The following is a 20,882-nucleotide window of genomic DNA, read 5'->3' as shown; positions in this document are numbered from 1 at the left end:
CTCTTTTTTTTAAATTCTCTAACTGAAAAAACTTTTGAAAATCGAAATGGGCAAAACCGCGCTTGACTCGAAAAGGCGGCGACGGCGAAGCGTCTAAACTTCTGGAAAAACACGGAATGATCAAAAAGCCAAGCAAGGCAACTAACAAGAAAGCATTCAACTCTCAGTCTTCTTCTGACAAAAGCCCCTCACAATTCTAGCGCTGAATAGAGAACCTGAGCAAAAATCAAGCGAATCTCGGCTCAAAAAAAAAGTTTTTTTTGCTCCGGTTTTTTAAACTGAAATCAAGGAAGAACAAGAATTGTAAAGCAAAGATTCTCCGTTTCGAATAGAAATACACTCTTCTGGCATTTTTATTCTAGCGTTGATCGTTTTTCTTCCAGCCCCTCTGGCCACTTCCCCGGGGATTTGGCTGGAGGGGCTTTTACGTTTGGAGAGCCTTGGGCCCAAATTGACCAAACAAAGCCCCTCCAGCCAAATCCCCGCGGGGAAGTGGCCGGAGGGGCTGGCTTTTCCAAACTTCTGATTTTTCATCAACATAAAGCTCGATTGAAAGGCGAAAAGAAGGTTATACTCGACAATCACATCGTCGGTGAAGTTAGGACCACTTTCGCCCAAGGAATCGGAATCGGACAAATGTAAGAACTCCAGAAAAAGAGAGGTTGAAATGAAGGTTTATTTAGATGAAACAGGGCTGCACCGGCTGTTTGCGTCGGAGCTGTTCGACGCCAACATCGCCATCCACTATTTATTCAAGTCGAAAGAAGTGGGCATCCTCCAGTTCCTAGGAAACCGGCTCTTCGACTTGCCGCCCGCCGAGCTCGACTTTTACCTCCCCCAGCTTCTCATTCTCTATCTGTACACCGAGGAGGACACCAGAAAGTGCATCCATCCCTTTCTCGTCAAAAGATGCAAAGGTAAACGCCGAAATTCGTCTTTTTTTTAAACATCGTCAGAAAATATCGACTTTGCGCTGAACTGTGCATTACTTCTGGGCTCCGTGAACGACTCATTGCCACAAAGCAGAAAAAAACTCGCCGAAAAACTCCGAAACGCAATCATCAAGGGCGAAAGTGCAATATCTCGCCAGAACTCCTCCTGCTCCGACATCGGCACAGCCCAAATCCAAAACGCCGAGAACAACGAGCAGCTTACTTTCATCGAATCGCTCATCGACATTGGCAGGCGGCTCGTTTCCCAGCCTGATAGGTAAATTTGAGAATGGAAAAAGAAAAATATGGATGTCAATAATTGAACTTTTGAAGAAAAGTCTGAAATTTAGACTCTTCTGAATTCCGTCGGGAGCAATCTCTAAGGCACTCAATAGCGTCAAAGCTCGCGTCAATTAAGAACTCGTTAATTGACGAGCCTTATTTCTAATTGGCAATTTAGGGAGTCGAAGACGCAGCGGCTTGTTTCCGAGCTGAACGAGCTGAACCTGCACCTGCCGCGGCGGGTTTGGAACCCGATCGCTTCGGAGCTTTCCCACTTCGTGTTGCGCATCACGCCCGCCGCCGCCGTCGTCCTAAACTCCAAGGACAAGGCGCCCTACTTCGCCTATCTCGAGGTGCTCCTCACGCCCGACAAAGCAGTCGACAACTTGCCGCAAAACTTCTCGAGTCCTCGCTGCACGAGGGCTCTTCCCAGTCCCCGCCGGTCATTCTGGACAGACAGACCTTTTCCGACGAAGAGACGACCGAGGAAGAGCTCGACGAGACGATCAAACCAGTTTCAGTTCCTATCGCAACTCACATTTCTTCAAACGACGCTTCCGACGTTTCCGACCACGACGAGCAGGCCTACTCGCCGCCTTCCCAGAAAGAGGCGCCCCAATCCGACAACGTCTCTTTATCCCGCATTTCCATTCGCTCCGGCGACTCCGTCCAGTCCTACGACACAGGTGAGCTTTCAACTTTAAACAATCTCTTTAAAACTTCTTTAGGGCATACTGTTCTCGCTGCTGACATTCGACTTCGACTGCATCAAGAAACTACCGCTTCTATGGGCGATCTCAGGTAATATGCTCAAGCAAACCTGTGTAAAAATCTGAGTCAGGGTCCAAAAAAGTCATGATATGAATCTGTTTTTTTATTCAGGCTCTTCAAGAATCCTACGTCAGGTTTTTTCATAGTTTGCCAAGCTCTTCTGAGGTCTTAAATATACTTTGAATAAATTCAGAATAAGTGCTCAGCTTCAACTCGAGTTAAGCTCCTTAGGTTTTTACCACCGAGCCTCGGTATCCAAGCTTATGGAATAAAAGAGTCTAATCTTAAGTGTTGCCGCTTATTTAAAAGAGTATCCTCCAGTCAGACACAGATCGATGATTAAAAGTGAAAAAGCGGATCCGAAGTAATGATTGTTTAGAATTGACCCGGATGATCCCTCCGCCGCGGCGCTGAAAGAGCCCTTCGCCGAGAAAGAGCGCAAGATCCGCGAGGCTTCGCCCTATGGCCACCTCAAGAACTGGAAGCTGCTGCCCATCATCGTCAAGTGCGGTGACGACCTGCGCCAAGAGATGCTCGCCTACCAGCTGATGACGGCGTTGAAGGCGGCTTGGGACAAAGAAATGACGAAGATCTGGATCAGGCCGTACAAGATCCTCGTTACTGGGCCCGACTCGGGCATTTTGGAGCCGATCGTCAACGCGCCCAGTGTCCACCAGATCAAGAAGATGGAGCCTGGCGGACTGCAGGCCTACTTCATCAAAGAGTTCGGCGCCCCCACTTCCGAAGGCTACATGACGGCGATGAACAACTTCGTCCTCTCGTGCGCCGGCTACTCGCTGGTCTGCTACCTGCTCCAAGTCAAGGACAGACACAACGGCAACATTCTGCTCGACTCGGAAGGTCACATCGTTCATATTGACTTTGGCTTTATGCTCAATAGTTACGCGTTCTCAAATTAAAGACAACAATCAGGCGTTCGCCAAGGACTCAGTCATAATTGAAGCCTAGCAATTAGAATTAAAATCAGCGAAGAAATGAGAGTTCGACTGAACTAGATAACTCTAAGTGACCGCGAAATTGATCCTGGTTAGAATCGAGAATCGGTTTATTTTCAAACCAGTGACTTTCTCGATTTATTTCGCTACCAGAAGATTGAACTTTTTGTCGATTTCTTAGAAACTCGGGACGACATCCTGTGTAGAAACCTGAGTTCGCGGTTGAAAGCCCTATCAGGACCCTGACTCAGGCTTCTACACAGGCTGTCGAACGAGTTTAGTTATTTTCGCAGTTTTGTGGCACTGCCGTTGTTTAATTATTAGCCGATCTGTGGCCACCAAGGTTTCACTTGAACTAATCAAAAGCCGCATTTTTTCTGGCAGCGAGAAAGCAGCATAAAAGGCATTACGAAAGTAGAAAATAATCGTCTTGCCTCTGCCAGATTACTGTAACGATTTGGAACGCGTCAAAGTTCGCCTGGCAAGAACTTGGGCTTTGAGCAATCCGCTTTCAAGCTGACAGAGGACATGGTGGAACTGATGGGAGGGATGGAATCCGACAAGTTCCGCTATTACAAGGTCTTGCTAATGAAAGGACAGGCGCCAGAGACATTTATTTGTGTGTGTGTACGAGCGCGCATATACCGTCTCTTCTCGCGACGCCTTGGAAGGGCTGAGAGCGGCTGCCAAGCACAGGGACAGTATCGTCACGCTCGCTGAGGTATCAATTCAGTAGCCCGAAAATCAATTCGAAAATGACTTTTTGAGGTGGCTCAGTGTGGTCCAAGACTCAGCTGCTTCACTTCCAACACGGTCAAGCAGTTCCAGGAGCGCTTCCTGCTCCAGACTCCGGACGACCAGCTCACCTTGATTATCGACTCCATGGTCGAGGTAAGCAGCCACTTTCACGAAAAACGCGCTTTTCACGAATTAAACAGGGGTCGGTGAACTCGTGGACGACGAAGCTCTACGACCAGTTCCAATACTTGACCAACGGAATTCTGTGAACTCGACTCTTTTTCTTGATTTTCCGGGCCTGGTGCAACGCTGGTTTCTGTTTAAAACTACTATTACTATCTAAATATGAAATTTAAAACTATTCATTTGCAATAAAGAACAATTCGCACTTCTAAAACTTCCAAAACTGAAAAATGAAATAACTCCCGAATTTCGGGGGAGATATTTTATTTTTTATGCGATCTTGATGTTACATCTATTTTTCTTGGAGATGAATTTCATTGAATTAATAATAGCCTCCATGAGATGCATGCATTATTCTGTCTGTATTTTCCTTCGCCTGGTTTTTATGCAAAAAAGAAGCCCTGGGAGACAAGTAAAAGCACAAGGGAATAGCTATTAGCCCGTAAGTCAACTTCTTTTATCAGCAAAGTCGAAATAACTCCTCATTTTACTGCATCTTCATCAAGTCGTTTTCTTGCACTGCCCGGCGGCGAGTGTAGGGGGCGCTCGAGCAAGCTCTCATTCTTATCCTCGCATCCGAAACAGAAGAAGGAAAAGAGAAGTTAGCAGGAGTTTCTTCCTTTTTTTGGCAGAGAAGCGAGAAACAATGGGAGACGCATTAGAGAACATAAGATATATCGACAAGAATCAAATACCCAGGCATGGATTTCCAATTTTAAGAAACTCCGTGTCAAATATCTTCAAAAACTCGCAATATCGAAATTCAAATCAGCGATGAAGGGCAACTGCTGGACAATTTTGTTGCCCCGATTCTTTATGCCAAGGTTACGCAAATTTGCCATCAGAAATATTTCGACCAAGATTTCGATTAGAATTTATTTTACACTATTAATTTGACACTATTATTACATTAATTAGAAATTACTTAACGTTTAATTATCGATTTAAAAAAATTTTTATGGAGAGAATTCTCAGAATCTTGGTCAAAATCAATCTCTGACTAAGATAAAAAAACTTTTTCGCACTTTATTTTATTTGAAAAAGTCAGCCCCTCCAAGACTTTTTCCAAGACTCAACATGAATCTTCCCAAGTGCATATTTACTGTACTTGCAAGTGTCAAAAGTAAAGTTTGCTCAACCTTGACCTGGCAATTATCAGCATACTCGGAGTCGTCGGCAATCTACTAATTATCGCGCTGATGCTCAAGCGAGGGCTCAAGACGGCGGTTGACATTTTGAAAGGGATTGTACATTTCTTAACCAGCTGGATTAGCTTACTTCGTCTTAGAGTGCATTTTCCACTGCGTGATTCCGGATAATCACTATTGCTCCTTTCTGCTGCAGGCTTTTTGCGTTATTGACATTCTAACTTGAGCGTGAAACTAATTCTTTATTATCGCTTTTTAGTGTCAAAATCAGCTTGGCCAGCAGCATAAGACCCCCATATGTTTTTAAGGCGCTAATGAATTAAAGCCAGATTTAAACTCAAAAGAAGAAAAGAAACAGTAAAAAAGGGCGGAAGAGGGTGAACCTGCGGGACCGTTTCAGTACATATCTGAGTCCATTTTTAATTGATTCGGAATTGAATTCGTCCAATTAAATTTTCAACGCTGTGGTATTGCACTTGAGAAGGAGAACTAAACGGCAGTAACGCTCTATCTACAGCTCAGTGTGTGTCTAATCGAGCAATTTACAATTCAGGCGAGATTTTGAATCTGTCCGCGGCCGACTTTCTGTACTGTCTTGGGCAAGGGCTTTGATAATTTCTCGAGTTATCGCTTTTGAAAACAACGAAGCGACCTTAAAAATGGATGAAGGCGCATCATTTATACCCATTTACATGTGTAAGCATTATTATTAATGTACAGTAGTTATTTACAGGAGAAGATCAAAGCCAACACAGACTGCCCATTTGGGCGAATGCTAAGGTCCTCGATTTTAGCAAGATTAATTCGCCGAGAACTTAAATCGTGACTTGCCATCAGATCTCTTTCGCCTGCGTCGCTGGAATCTCGGCAACGCCGCCTGCAAGGTCTTTTCTGGAATATCGCTGCTCAACCTCTACGGCTCGGTCTACTTCTTGTCGATTATGAGCATAGACCGGTACATCGCAGTCTGCCATCCAATACAAGTCAATAGGGCTTTCCAAATCAAGTTGTTAGTTAAAATAAAAAGGGTTAAACCAATTTATGGAAGTGATTTTGTGGATCAGGGTTTTGATTGGCCGGCAGGCCAAATACAGCAATCTTATTGGTAATCCAAAAATACACTTTCAAAATTGCTTTAGACCGAATAAAAAGGGTTGAAATGAATTGGTAGCCCACTCTAAGCGAGGAAAATCAGGACGATCACATATGGCTGGCTTCTGGCCTTAATCGCCTGGACTTTTTCTTTGGGCCTGTCTAGTCAAGGTACGGATTAGTTTCTGCAATTTCGCCCCTCAATCCATATTTCAGCAATCTTCTTCCGCACAAAAATGATCTACAAGTACGACCCAGTCAAATACTGCCGCGAAGACGACTCAACCGACGATTTCAACCAGACAAGTTCGAACAACTGCGATCTGCTCGCCACAGAAACGATCCAGTACTCGCGATGCGTTTGGGACTTTTCATCGAGAAAGATGTCGCAGATTTTCTTAATTGGACGCATGGTGACGGGTTTCCTTTTGCCGATTTTGATCATTACTGTGAGCTACGCCTTCATTTGGAGAACCGCCTCCAATTTGCAGTAAGCCGCCTTTTTCGAGTTTCTCCCGTAGTTACTCAATCTTTTCAAAATAGGAAATCGTCGAGTGCGAGCAGGAGCAAAAGAGTTAACCGAATGATCGCCTGCGTCATCGCTTCTTTCGTCGTCACCTGGACGCCCAATCACTTGCTCACGCTCTCCATGCTCTTGATCGACAAAAACCAGCCTTGGATGTTCTACTGGAACTCCGTTACTCAGGTATTCTCTCCTTATTTGTGCTCGGCAACCTGTGTGGAAAACCTGAGTCAGGCTTTGAAGAGTGAAGGGATCCTAGCTTCTGCTGAATCTCCCACTTCTAGCGTAGTTTGCCTGCTCTCTATATCTGGACGAGTGAAGAAAACGAGTAAAGTATCTTTGACGTCTGTATTTCGAGCTGGAGTAAAATAGAGGTTAATTCACGAACTGCGTGAATTACCGAATGAAGAGAAATACACGGCGGCGACCGAGCAAAGCTCGATCTAGATAAGCAAGTGACCTTAGGGGACGAGGGAGTCTAACGAATCTAAGATCCCAATACCCCCATGAGACTGAAACGTCCTCTAAGGCCAAAGTGTGTGATTTTTGCAGGAGTATAAGCGTAAGATGAGTAACATGGCAGGTTCGAAACGTCGAGGCAGTCTGATTCGCGTTAAAAACCCTTTTTGGGAAAAAGCTTGAATCAGATGCGAAGTTTTCGTGATGTCCGAGCGGTGATGACATGAAGGAGTAGCTGCACATGTAGAAGAACTCAAAATACGTCGGCGACGGTAAACTGTGATAATTTCCGTACCTTTTCAGGCCCCGGTCGATGAATAGGGGACCTGAGTGGGGCAGTACTTGCGCTTAGTCGTATGACTGACCCGAGTTTGTGCCGATGTTTAGAGGTTCGACGGGCCTCGTTTCACGGTGTGCTCGTTTTGTATGTTTCGGGAGATGAGCTGCTCCAACTTCGGTTAAAGTCGCATTCGGATCGGCGCCGGCTGAGTATTGACGATCTGGTGAAGACTTTGGACGGGTTCTTTTCTTGCTGTTTTCAGTTGCTGAGCCCTCAACTACTGTTGAATTATGTTTATCGACTGACATATGGCTATTGTCGGGCGCAGCAACCTCCGAAATCACTGTAGCATCAGCTGACATGTCCTCGGCAGTTTCATAAAGAGTACCACCAGAGTACCAGCGATCTGACGGCTCGGCTGGAGCTACCGACGAGTCCAAAATAGATGTAGCGGTTGTATCTCCCAGATTTTCCATGTCCAATCGGCGTCTACTTTCCAAAATAGGTGATAGAGATGATCTTGGCGGTTTTTCCATAGCAACCATCGGAGTCGACGCGACCTGAGAAGATTTCCTCCCCCCATGCGACTTCGACCCGGACTTTTCCATCGGTTTGGAAGTAGGAACAGGCGATTTTTGTGGGACTTTCGACTTAACGATTTCGGTTAAATGTGGGAATACGTACTCGGCCTCGTAGTAATCAATCCAGCGTAAGTCGTGATTTCGTTCTGCGGCGTGAACCACGTGTTCTCGATGGATGAAATCACGTTGTCCTTTTTTATCTTCGACCATGACGACCCAGTCGTTGCTCGAAACGGCTTTCAGGGGACCTACCCAGCGTTCCTTCTTGCTTTTAGCGTCGGTCAGGTTTTCTCGCTTAATGTACACGACAGCGCCAGCGGGGATTGGTCTCGGCTTAGGCTCGTTTTTCAGCCTGTGCTCCATGGCTCGGTCAGCAGCTTCCATCGCAGTTTTCACAATGGCTTCCGCCGATTTCGCTAAAGCTCCCACATTGAGACCAAACACCTGAGGTGTTTCCGCTGTCATTTCTGCGCCAGTAGAGTGGGTGAAAGTACTTTTTCGGCCAAACCAAACTTCTCGCGGTGAAATTTTCGTGCTTTTGTTTTTCACACTATTGAGCGCGCGCATCACGTGGGGAACGCAGTCGGCCCAAGTTTTTCGACCGGAAGATGAGTTGACCATGCAGAATAGACTGTTTTTGATAGTCCGATTCGCTCTTTCTGCGAAAGCGTTTGATTGAGGGTGAAATGCGGTACTTATTGTATGTTTTATCTGGTTAAGCTTACACATTTCGTCAATCACGCTTGCGCAGAAGTGGGTACCTCTGTCACTGTGTAGATGTTTCGGCAAGAAATCCATGGGAAGGAAGACCTTGTAGATGAGCGCTTTTGCAGCGCAGATAGCAGTGTCGGACCGCGTCGGAATGCACCAAGTGTAGCGAGAGAAAGTGTCCGCCACCACCAAATAATACTTGAATCCGCCAGCGGGAGGCATACAAGCGAAATCGATCTGAATCGATTCGCCAGCTGTTTTTCCACGACGAAGGGTTCCAAGTGGCGGTTTGGTACGAGTTCCAGCAGATCCTTTTCTGCGTAGGCAAGGGACGCAGCTGTGGACGTAGTTAGAAACATCGTCTTGAAATGAAGGCCACCAAACGTCCTCTAATCGCTCTAAAGTCCGCGGCTCGCCCAGATGACCGGACAAGTCGTGAGCTAGAAAGAGAAAGTGACTTTTTACCGCTTCCGGTACCACCGCCCGCGCGCCAGATTTGAATTGACACATCAAGCACCCGGTAGTGTTATCCAGGAACAGAGCTTTTTCCATCTTGAGTAGAGACGATTGTCGGTGGTCGGAGTCCTTCACCAGCGATTTTATGTCCAGTGGCTCCTTACCAGATTCCAGAAAAGTGATGATTGCACTCAGAGCAGAGTCCTCCCTTTGATAGTCCAGAATGTTATTATAATTCGCTGACACCAACGGAATCTCCATTGGCGCCGCGATAGCCTTGACGTTTACCTTATGTATCTTCACCTCTGATAAAGTGATTTTCTCCGGAAACTGATTTTCGTTCCAGAAAGGGACGAAGACACGTACTGGTGAATTCTTGTCGATTTCGTACTCGCGACCAACGGGAAACTCAGAGTCGTATCCAAGTGATTTGTCGTCCTCGCCAGGTCTGCGGCTCATAAAGTCGGCGAATTGATTTTCTGATCCCTTGATGTAGACAATGTGAAAATCGAATTCTTCCAATCGGCTTTGCCATCGGCTTATTTTAGAATTCTTGAACTTCTTTTTGTGTAGGAAGATCAAAGATCGGTGGTCTGTGTGAATCTGAAAGAATCTACCTTTCAGGAGCTTTTCCAGTCGCTCGCAGCACCAGACAATGCTAAACATTTCCTTTTCTGAAGTGTTCCATTTTCTTTCAGCTTTGTTGAAGGTGTGGGAAATCGCGCTTACTAGGTGCACTCTCCCGCCATACTCTTGTAGCAGGACGCCACCCGCTGCGTACAGGCTCGCGTCTGTGTAGAGATGAAAAGACTCGTCAAAGTTAGGAAAACTTATGACTGGAGTCTCGGAGAGTCGTCGTTGAATTTCCTTGAGCGCCAAATCCGCTTCTTTGGTCCACTTGAAACAATTTGTTTCGTTCGCCGAATTTCGAACATCGTTTATGGGCTTCATTCTGCTCGAGAAGCAACCGGATGAAATAGCTTCGCCCATTTTCGTTTCTAGAAAACCTCGGATCCAATTCAATGACCCGATTAATGAAGCTAACTCCTTTTGGGAGCGTGGGGGTTTCATCTGACGAAGAGCGGAGACTTGCGCAGGGTCCGGTTTGATTCCATCTTCGTTGATGATTCGGCCCAAAAAGTGAGCTTCGGATTGTAGGAAAGAGCACTTTTCGCCCTTGAGTTTAGCGTTAAACTTGCGGAGCGCGATGAATAGGTTTCGGAGAGTGTTGTAATAGCAGCTGAAAGTCTTCCCAAAACACACTATGTCATCGATATAAGAAAGCATCTTTTTCCTGGTGGGGCTTGAGTCGAGAATTGTGTTTACGACGCGCGAGAATATATTCCCCGAGCATCGATAACCGAATGGTAGTCTGCAGAAGGCGTAAGATTTCCCACCCCACTGGAAGGAAGTCTTGTACCTGTCGCTTTTCTTTACAGGGCACTGCCAATATCCACTTCGTAGATCAACTGTGGCGAAAAACTTATTGCCCGGTCCAATGTTCGCAATCGTATCCTCCATGCTTGGGAGATGGTAAGGGTCGGATTTGTCGGAGAGGCATTTGTTCAGGCTGTTTTTGTAGTTGATGCAGAAGCGCATTTCCCCAGATTTCTTAGGAATAGGCAATACCGGGCTGTTAAACCCTTTCTGGTCTTTGATCTCTTCTATTATTTTCGTTTCGAGCAGTTCGGAGATGTGATCGCTGACCTGACCATGAAAAGCTTGCGGAATCGGGTGTTGACTGATGTTTCGACTCGTACCATCAGTCGGGATTTCGATCTCGAACGGGAATTCACCCATTTTTTGACCGTCGCAGCCGAATCTGTCGTCGAATTCCAAACACAGCTCGGCGACCACCTTCTTTTGCCCCGGGTCGGCGTTTGCTGGTAGGGTAATTCCGAGTTTTTGCTTCGCTAGCTGAATGGGGCACCTGGCTGCGTTCTTGTTAGGTGCGTCCAGCTTTGGGACTTTTGGTGGCGGTTGAGTGCGGGATCGATCGCTATCCTTGACCGCTGATCTAGTAGTCAAGTATTTCTTGATTTTGGTCCGCTTCACTCCGTCCAGCTTCACCACTTGAGTCTCAGTTTGTGTGAAGGCTTCGTTGTAGCAAAATGAGAGAGTACGATTCTTATTGTCGACTGTGAAGCTGTCCGTCATCGCATTCTCTAGTATATCGCGGCCCAGTAGACTTGGGTATTTACTGCCTGGCATAATGGTGAGATTCAGGGAGAATGCAGGGCCACCATTGAATGATAAGCGGCAGGGAAGGATACCCATCGGCTGCTCGGCGGGAATATTTGGGCTGAAACCGGTGACCTTGAAGGGACAGGGCTTCAGCATCTGGAGAAATTCGTCGGGAACGTAAGCAGCGGACAGACAGGAGGACTCGGCTCCGCTGTCGACTTCCATCGATACGTCAAAACTTTTAGAGCCCGTAATGATGGTAGCCGAAGCGAAATAAGCCTTTCCTGGTCGCTTCTTCTTCACTGTGTAAAAGTGAACGTCGAATGGTTGGAAATCTTCAACGTTCTTAGTCGTATTTATCTTCTTGGATTCTGGTTGTTTATCGTCTTTCCCATCCTTAGAATCGTTGCTGGCGCGCTTAGCATTCTTCTTCTTTTTGTTCTTATTTCTGTTGAAGTGCTGGGAGACGGTCGCGCTGTCAACTCGATTCTGTCTTGTGGATTGGGCGAGACGGCAGAGTTCGTTGATATCGTAAACTTTTGATAGGCTTGGAAGGATTGCGTTGAAAACGTCTGGTTCTTCTTTCCTAAGATTCAAGTACAGCATCATCGTCGAGAATATGTCAAATATTTCATCGACCCCGGCGTCGGCTGACTTCTCTTGTCGGTAAGAGTTCAAAGTCGCTTGCTTCGCCTCGTTCATCTTTTGCAAGACGTTGGCGGTGTAGTGTGCAAACGGCTTCGAATGGTCGTATTCGACGTCGAAAACTTCGCTTAGCTTCAGTAAGTAGTGACTCTTCGCGGCGAATGATTTCTCTAGCAGCGCCTTGGCCGATTTCCAGTCTTGACAATTCAGAAATTCGGTTCCAAGTGAGCGTTCGATGTTCAAGTCGAAGTGGCTGTACACTGCTGCGATGAAAGGCTGTTCACGTGAAGGTCTGTCGCGGACGTAGGCGCGGTGATAAATGTCGGCTCTGCCCAAGAAGGTGTTGAAAGATGTGTTGCATGCGGCGTCCAGCTTCGGCAAGTCTTGGACGTGACGAGACCAGGTAGTGGCCACCCATGCTTCTTCTCTCATTGTCGCATTCGTAGAGTCTTTTCCTTGATCGAGCTCGCAGGTAAGAAGCGTTGTACTGAGCTGTTCTAATTTTACTCTGCTTTCTGTGATCAAGGGCTCTAGGCTTGGCTTTAGTGATTCGTCATTTCGCACTTGTTCTTCGAGGTAGTTTACTCGATCGTTTATGCTTCTTATTTCGGTGACGGTTTCTAGCAGTGATTTGTTCGCCGCCATAGCTCGAAATATATCGGCAGTAAGGGTTTATGGGCCTTGGATTACCTTTCAGGCCCTCAGAAAATACTGCGACTAAAAGTCGCAATATGATGAGCTGAGGTGCCTTTTGCGCAAACGCCCGACGATTTCTCTGTCCAGCGATTGTCGAAATTTCAAGGTCTGGTCCAAGGGTCGATTCTTCGTAAACTTCTCTCGATTTTTGGTGAAAAGTGGCGAAAGAATTATGTTTTTCTCAGTATTTTAGGTTTTCCCCGGCGTGCGTGCGTGGTTGCGTGGGCGCGACTTTCGGCGCGTGGGTCGTGGTGGCGCTCGTGTGGTGGCGCTCGCTCGGGGTGGTGTTGGTGTGGTGCGGCGCGGAAAATTCTCTGAGTGGAGTTTCTCCGGCGGCGCGGTGGCGGTTGGTGATTCGGTTCCCCTCGACTCCGCTGACGGCCAATCAGCGTCCAAGTTGCGAAACTTCGGTTGTCGATGGCGGAAAATTTACCTTTTCTCCAACGGGACTACTCTGATACCACTGAAGGGATCCTAGCTTCTGCTGAATCTCCCACTTCTAGCGTAGTTTGCCTGCTCTCTATATCTGGACGAGTGAAGAAAACGAGTAAAGTATCTTTGACGTCTGTATTTCGAGCTGGAGTAAAATAGAGGTTAATTCACGAACTGCGTGAATTACCGAATGAAGAGAAATACACGGCGGCGACCGAGCAAAGCTCGATCTAGATAAGCAAGTGACCTTAGGGGACGAGGGAGTCTAACGAATCTAAGATCCCAATAAGAGCGAAAGTGAAAAGCTGCGTAGCGGCTTTTGAAAACGAAGCCGCAAAGCGGCTTCGCCAAGATTTTCAAGTACATAAGAGTGATTGTGTTGCTACGCGGCTTTTCATTTTCGCTCTTCAAAGCCTGACTCAGGTTGCCGAGCTCAGCGGCCACCTGAGTAGAAAACTGGTTTGTTACCTTGTTTAGGTGTTCGCCAGTGTTTCCGCCATTGCGAATCCGATCATCTACGCCTTCACTCGTGGGGATCTACGTCGCGTCGGAAAAGAGTGGTACCACTCCTCCATCAGAAGTCATTTGCCAAAAAGAACATGCTGTTCTTGCTCGATTCCCCAGCAGAAAGCGGTAACTACAACACCAAGATAGATGACTTATGGCTTGAATTCAGGAGTCGGTGCAAAACAACCACGTGATCGAGCCGTATTACGAAGACACGGACTCGGACGACGCGCAGCAAAATGTAAAAAGTGCAAAATCGTCATGTAAAAATGGAAACACAACTCAAATGCCAAGATTCGAGATCGAGGGTTTTCGCGACTCCAGCGACGAGAAGCTTCATCGACTCTGCTCTGTTCACGAATTCAATCTCACTAAACACGGACAAACAATCATTTTCCAGCGAAATAAATAAAATTCCACCGTTCCAAGTTATTTCGGAATTCAATAATTGAAATCTACTTGATCGAAATCTAAATTTAAAAAACAAGGAGCTCCAAGAAGAAGAATCGAGCTTCGAAATGAATATCTGATGGCAGAAGGACGGATTCAATTATGCATCTTTTTATTGGAGTCGTCGGCCACATACGGTAACTGGCGATTTGGAATGATAATGCTCAAGTCGTCTAAATTGGCCAGCGCTGATTAGGAACGCTCATCGCGGATTACAGTTAATAATTTATTCTAAGCCTGCGGCTCAATGCGTTTTTATTCGAAATGGAGAATCTTTGCTTTAGAATTTTTGTCTTCCTTGATTTCTGTTTAAAAAATGGAAAATAATGCTCCGATTTTAGCAGTACCTTCTTTTTGTGGGTAAAAATATTCTGTTTATTACAGCAAGCGAGGCAGGTGATAATAGATGGGCAGTGAAAACGGGCTCGCTATAGTTTTACTATTTGCGGTTCATGTCCGCGATGAGCTTCTCCGCGTACTCCTTCAACATCACCGCCAACGCATTCATACGCTCGCCCTCTTCGGCAAGTTCCTCGGAGTCCTTCATAACCTTTTCCACGTTTCGGCGCAGATCTTCCCGAGCCTCTAAGTGCTCGTCGAATTGCTTCTTGACGGCCTGGATTTCTTCGATGCTTTCTTCCACCCGCGGCATGAGTTGAGAAATACTCGCAAATTTCTAAAGAAAGAAATCATTTCAGTTGAATGAATTCCGTCAATCCTACCTCTCTCAACTTCGCCATAACATCCGGCAGCAGGTTGGAGCTTGGACGAGTCTTTGCCGGCTTTGACATTTTGGGAGGAGGCGCCAAGTTCAAGTCGGCTGGGCTGCTGCTGCTCTCGACTGGCAAATCCGGAGTCGAGCCTCTTGAACCTCTCATTTCCCCGGAAACTTTACTTGAGGAACTGAAAAAGAGTTATTAGAAAAAAGCAAGTTAAAATATTGAAGCGTACTTTTCCTCAGTCGCCCGCGTCCGCTTCAATTTCAACTGGCAATCCTCGAGACCTCTGCTGAGTGGAGCCAATTCTGAATCGCGCCGTTCCAAGTCGGAAAATTTTAACTCTATAACTTTTGTTCAAACTTAAAGCATGGTAGAGACAGTTACCTTTCTTAGCGCTGGCGGGAGCTGGACTGGCAGCTGTAGCTTCGAAAGAGGAACTTTCCCCTTCCTCTGCGGTGAAGAAAAAGGCCCTTCTCTTTTGAGCACGTCTTCAATGTTCTTTCCGTGAAAGCTGGAGTTTCTATTGAAGAATATCGTCACATGCTCGTCATATTCCATCTCCAAATGGACGACGACCTTGAAACAGATTTTAATCAAAAACAATGACAAGATTCAAGCTTACATATTTCTCACTAATTTTGATCGTTGCGCTCTCCGTCTGGTGCTTGAAGATGGGAAAGAACTGGGCCTCGAAATCTTCGACCATGACCATCATCAGCGCAAATTTTCTTTGGAAGGAGAGATACGCCTTTTGATACTCCGTCTTTCCGTACATCACTTTTTCGACCTGATCAAAAGCGCTGATCGTTTGGAATCTTCGACAAAGTTCCACAAGACTAGATTCTTTCTCCAGAAGCTTTGCGAATTCCTCAAAGTTCTCGAAGATTTCTTCTCGATTCTTTGCTCCATCATCTGAAATGAAGTTTAATTCCAGAAGATACTTTGTAATCGGTGCTCGCAATCTGCGTAGAAAACCTGAGTCAGGGTCAGAAATTTCTCTAATTAAAAGCCGCAAGAATTTAACCTGACTCAGGTTTTGTACACAGGTTGCCAAGTCTAGGCTTTACTCACACAGAATCTGAAACAATTCGAAGCCAGCGACTTGAACAGGCGCTGGTTGCTCTTGACCAAGAATCAGGTCGACTATTTTCTTCGCCATCGATTTTTCTGGCGAGTATTCGTCGCTATATCGGATAGGATATCCCCATGTTAGTTTGATGAGCATCGTTAGTTTGATGAACTCCAGGTGCTTTGATGGCAGCTTCAGCTCTTTCTTGATGACTAAAATTTGAAAGTAGCTTTTTAGTTGAAAGTTTCAGGCAAAAACTTACAGAAATCGTCGAAAAGAGCCCACATCGCCCGGAATAGTCCCCGACGAATCTCGGCGCTTCTATCAAAGTACCAAAGATCGAAAACTCGTGCAAGAAGATGCTGCGTCTTCACATACTCGTCGTCTGATTGCGACTCTGCGTATTTCTCGATGCCACTAAAAAGAGAAATGACACGCGTTGAAGGGAAAACTGCTTTACCAGATGAGCTGTTTGATGAATCGGGAGAGCCAGACTGCTTCGAACTCGGTTTCGTCAGGTCTTTCTCTGAGGAATCGTTTGATAATGTCAATGACAACGTCGGGCCCATAATCTTCCGCGTAGAAGACTTTTTCGTCGGTGATGATGTCCGCAAGGAGCAAAAAATCGTCCTCGCCCTAAAAGGAAATCAACGAAGAGTACACAATTTGTTACTTACCCAGCCTTCGCCGAGCGGTCCGTCAATCACAGCTTCAACCAAGGTCTCCATTGTGTAACCCTTGATACTGAACACTTCTATTATCGACGGACCGGAGTAGCTTTCCGTCTCTTCCCCCGAAAACTCAGAACCGTTTGATGAAGAATCCATCTCTCTCTCTTTTTCAAACTGAAATGATCGAGCTCTTTCGCTTCGAGTGAAGAAATGGGAAAGCTAGGTCTAGGATCGGGGGTGATCGCTGGAGATCCGAAATGAGGCGCTCGAGAGGAATCACCAATGAGTGGAGCGCGGGTTGTTTGGATCTCCGATTGCGTGGAGATCCGCGCGATCTCCACCCCGAAATTGTGGTGATCGATCACCACTCTCGATCTCCACTTCTTGAAGATCCAAAAATTTTCGATCCCCGAAGTCGGATGAGTCACGTTATAACAATCTTATGCCTGCCTACTGATATCAGAAGCGACTGACCGGATCAACTTAAAAATCTCAGTCAATACTAATTCTGCAGTGCAGATTTCAAATCTTTTGTCAAAACAAGTGCATGGATTGTAATTTTGGATAAAAAATGTACTATTTAATATCTCTGCTCGAGTATTTTTCTCAATAGGATGGTTTTCAAAATTTTTCAACACTTGAAATCACATACTTCTAAAATTGGTTCGGTTTCTATTTCCAAAGACTCAGCTCGGCGGGTGAGCGATAATTTCTTGAAGATTAGCATTAGAAATTACTATTTTCTGAGATACTGACCTGCAAAGTCCCTGCAAAATATGAATTTAATCGAGAAAAATCCATGCTCGAGAAAATTCAGAGCTTCGATCTCCGAAAACTGGAGATCGAAAAAACGTTAACTTCTCAATACACGTGGTCGGTTGAACCGACCACGGCGACTTTGAGCCGCCGTAATTTCTCTTGTGATAATCCATTTGACCTGATTTTTGTAATGTGAGCTTAGATGACTAAAACGAACCATTTTGTGAAATTTCGGAAGTTTTCTCAAAAGTGGAGGCGTTTTGCACCGGATTTATCTTTCACTCTGCAGCTGAAAATCCAAAAAGTATTTTTCAAAAGTAATTGTAAATCTTGATAGCTGAGTGTTCAAGCTTTCCAGCGATATGTATTGTAACTTTTTTGCTTGCCGCAAACGCAAGTTAGAGCTAAAAGTCTTGAGCGCTCTTTATCACACTCCGAATTTTGCGCGCCGCGCGGGGCTGAATAATGCATTGTGGTCCCCTCACCCGACCCCGTGTTTTGAGCGCTTAGTCGCGCGTCCGTGTATTGATTTCGAGAATCTTTTTTCTTCCTTGATTTCAAAAAACCTGTATTTAGTAAATTTATTTTGCTTGTTTATTTTTCTCAAGATATTGCACAGATTTTTCCTCTAGGGTCGGACTTAGCTTTCCTCTTTTCGCTGCCGCGCCTGTCAGGTGGCTTTTGCTTCCGCTGCGACATCTTCTTCTTCTGCTCTTTTGGCGTCTCGCAAGTTGGAGAAGCCGTTTTCTCGCTTTTCTCGGTCCCCGTTCTCGTCAAGTTTCCAGAGGAGCCGTCTGTTTCGTTGCTGGAGTCGCTGTCCGACGATTTTCTGGATGAAAAAAATGGTTAATTGAATTTTGAGTTTTGAAAAAAGAACCTTTTTTCGGAAATACTTTCGGCGGTGGAGTCATTTTCCATCGTCGTTCCTACCAAAGAAATTGCCAGGGACGGTTTTAGGCCCTAAATTTTATAAATAAGGGTCTCCCCGGCTTTTAATTAAAGATCCTTCAAGTGAAAATCCTGAGTCAGGATTTTTTCAACACAGGTTTCCAAAGCAGGTTCAGCTCGGTGATTAAGGGTGTCAACAATGATCAAATAAGGGTCTGTCTTAGGATTCGACAAAATCGTTGTTGACACCCTTAATGCAAAGTTTTCTTCCTAGAAAAACTGTATTTTTTTGTTACCTTTACAGAACAGTACTTCTGCCGCCTGGAAATGTCCTTGGTCGCTTCCAAGTAGTGACAGTAGTGGTGCACCTCTTGCGGGAGGAGCGTGTTGTTGTGTCTTTTCAAGTAGCGGAGCTTGGCGACGTGCTTGTATCTGCTGAAAGGAGGGAGGTTCGGGACGATGTCCATTTTAAAGGCCCACTGGGTGCACTTCTTCACTTGCTCGCGGAAGCAGTTGACGAACGCGCGGTTGCCCACTTTTGGCGCGCCGAAGGTCGTGCATTCTACCTCGATGTCGTAGCCAACGTAGGGCAGCGGCTTGTTCATCTGGAGATCGAGGGTGCACTTGCGAAGGGTCAAGCCAGGGCAAGCTCTATTCTACGATTTGCTCTATTCGGCGATTTGCTTGTTCCTGCTTTGATTGCCCAGCGTCAGTGACTGATGAGTTATTAGCCTCGGCACTAATTACAACTCGAACATGGAGCAATCAAGCAAAACATTTTTAATATTAATAGGCGACCCCTTTGTCAGAATCGCCAGCGCGCCGCCCAGCGAGTGCCCCACGCAGCTGATTGTCAAAGTACTTCCGCTCTTTTCCTCTTGCACCGCGCCACCGCCAAAGAGCCGCTTTTCCAGGCAAGAGTGCACTTTTTTCAGGTTTTTTTTCGTTGGGGTATGAACCCCCTTTCTTTATAAAACCCGTTGCCTTTGTCCCTTACTGCTGCGTATTGCTGAAGAAAGCCAGAATGAACGAGGAGCACCGGCTGGTCCAAATAATGAAATTTCGTCTGATTGAACTTCAAGTCCTGGAAATTTGAATTTCTGCTCTGAGCGTTTTCGGGTTTTTTACTTGTTTGATGTCCTGCAGCGAGAAACCATCTTCTGCAGTTGCTTCCGTCCCTCTCCAGGCAATTATCAAATTGCTTTTGTTCGAGAAGATGTAACAGTCTGTTCCGTACTTTTCGGAATTCACGTAGTCGAAATAGTTCTGAAAAGAAGTTGTTACAGTAGCTCGGCTTTGGAACCTGTGTAGATTCCTGTGTCAGGGTCCTGAAAGCTTCCAAAAAGTGACACAGGGCTGTTTTTTTGACAACGAAGCCAGAATTTTCGAAACAGCATAAGATGGAAAATTTGATGCCCTGTGTAAAAACCTGAGTCAGGGTAAAAGTCTGAGTCAAAAACTACAATCTAAATGTGTCTTCTTATTTCTGGCAAAGCCGCTTCGCGGCTTCGATTATAAAATAGCCGCCACGCGGCTTTGTATTCAAGCACTTTCAGGACCCTGACTCAGGCTTGTATACAAATTCCTGAGCTAATTTTCAGTCTGTTTGAGTTTGAAAAAAAGGCTCTTGTCTCGGGTCTGTGCTGTAATGTATAGCTTCTAATGCAAATAAGGCGCTAGTAGGATGATGCCAGTCTAATGTATGAAGAGGCCGCGTTGAGGCGCTGGCTAAGTGAATATTATGCGACTTGGGCGGCCTAGCTACCTGGGGATCATCCTGCGAGGGGTCCATGAAGCGCTCGATGATCTCGTGAACTTCGTGGCACTTGTACGATAGACTGCATCGATTGTTCTTTTCGACGGGACTGGCCAACTGCTCCTCCGACTTTTCCTAAAGCGAGCAAATCACGGAATATCGAGCTACTGTACGAGCTACTGAGCGCGTCAATTTTCAGAAAGCGTGCATTATTAAAAAAATAGTGAGCAGAATTTACAGTCGCTCAATTTCGTCATCGCTTTCATTCCCAGTCGCCAATATCGCGAAACAGAAATCGATCAATGAGCAAGTTAGTTTACCAAGTGACAAATGTGCAATTTCGTTTATTTTCGTTTTTGAGCCTTTCTTGGCTGAATAAGGGCGGCAAGGAATAAGGGCAATTAGGCCCCCGAAATGAGCGACTGTACTCTTCTTTTTCCCTCGCTGCGGAAATCAGTAATTAATCAGTACCTGTGAGACCCCCTTAAAGGTTGCCTTCTTCAGTTTCACATCGTTGACGAGGTGTTTGAGCTCTCTGACCTAAACTGGCCTCAGGAAGGTATGAAGAATACCTGAGTCAGGGTCTTGGAAAAGCCGCGTAGAAAAAATAGCCTGACTCAGGTTATCTCCACAAGTTAGCGAGCCCAGGACCTGTAGGTACGCCAGTCGTGCTATTCGCGCTGTTCAAGGCTCGCCCATTACTGTAATATTAGCGCGATTACTGAGGTACTAATCGAGCAGAGCCGCGTTTCTTTCTCGACGTACTGAGCGGTTTCCTCCTCGTTGACTTCACTCTCCGCCTCCATTTCCTCATTTCTTTCCTTCTTGCTCTTTTTGCGCGATTGCTTTCTCTTCTTGTCCGAATTTCTCTCACTCGCCTGGGGCGAAAAGTGCTCTGGCTCTTCTTGGGAACAGCGATCTTCTTCAAAAAATGAAATCTTGGCGGCTAAAGTGGCTTCGCTCAGGCAGAAGGAATCGCGAAAAAATGAAAAAC

General features: G+C 46.0%; 4 protein-coding genes across 4 annotated transcripts; 1 reads left to right on the top strand and 3 right to left on the bottom strand.

Moving 5' to 3' along the window:
• The first annotated feature begins 116 nt into the window (after positions 1-116).
• LOC145706647 (phosphatidylinositol 4-kinase beta-like) lies at positions 117-4,076 on the top strand. The gene is given in 12 exon segments (XM_081784072.1): positions 117-137; positions 557-638; positions 684-917; positions 957-1,209; positions 1,393-1,604; positions 1,607-1,900; positions 1,943-2,015; positions 2,365-2,888; positions 3,417-3,526; positions 3,603-3,662; positions 3,710-3,832; positions 3,880-4,076. Coding segments are annotated over 12 exon segments (2,055 nt in total). The 3' UTR covers positions 3,949-4,076.
• Positions 4,077-14,760: 10,684 nt separating this feature from the next.
• LOC145707056 (uncharacterized) lies at positions 14,761-16,830 on the bottom strand. Its single transcript, XM_081784533.1, has 8 exons — positions 16,492-16,830; positions 16,275-16,450; positions 16,077-16,231; positions 15,817-16,026; positions 15,368-15,657; positions 15,130-15,321; positions 14,978-15,086; positions 14,761-14,929 (listed from the first exon to the last, which is right to left on the bottom strand). Exons 1-7 carry the CDS (start codon positions 16,639-16,641, stop codon positions 15,081-15,083), a joined length of 1,179 nt encoding a protein of 392 aa, XP_081640659.1. The 5' UTR covers positions 16,642-16,830; the 3' UTR covers positions 14,761-14,929; positions 14,978-15,080.
• Positions 16,831-17,847: 1,017 nt separating this feature from the next.
• On the bottom strand, positions 17,848-18,752 carry LOC145706645 (uncharacterized). Its single transcript, XM_081784067.1, has 3 exons — positions 18,429-18,752; positions 18,122-18,204; positions 17,848-18,073 (listed from the first exon to the last, which is right to left on the bottom strand). Exons 1-3 carry the CDS (start codon positions 18,735-18,737, stop codon positions 17,848-17,850), a joined length of 618 nt encoding a protein of 205 aa, XP_081640193.1. The 5' UTR covers positions 18,738-18,752.
• A 251-nt stretch (positions 18,753-19,003) lies between these two features.
• Positions 19,004-20,555, bottom strand: LOC145709820 (uncharacterized). The gene is made up of 5 exons (XM_081787523.1): positions 20,540-20,555; positions 20,360-20,428; positions 19,898-20,023; positions 19,261-19,398; positions 19,004-19,216 (listed from the first exon to the last, which is right to left on the bottom strand). The coding sequence occupies exons 3-5, from the start codon at positions 19,922-19,924 to the stop codon at positions 19,064-19,066; spliced, it is 318 nt and encodes a 105-aa protein (XP_081643649.1). The 5' UTR covers positions 19,925-20,023; positions 20,360-20,428; positions 20,540-20,555; the 3' UTR covers positions 19,004-19,063.
• Between the last annotated feature and the right edge of the window lie 327 nt (positions 20,556-20,882).

Source organism: Oikopleura dioica, chromosome XSR (assembly GCF_907165135.1).
Source record: "Oikopleura dioica chromosome XSR, OKI2018_I68_1.0, whole genome shotgun sequence".
NCBI classification, from domain to species: Eukaryota; Metazoa; Chordata; class Appendicularia; order Copelata; family Oikopleuridae; genus Oikopleura; species Oikopleura dioica.
Note: the sequence above shows the minus strand (reverse complement) of the source record. Positions and strands in the feature narration are given on the sequence as shown.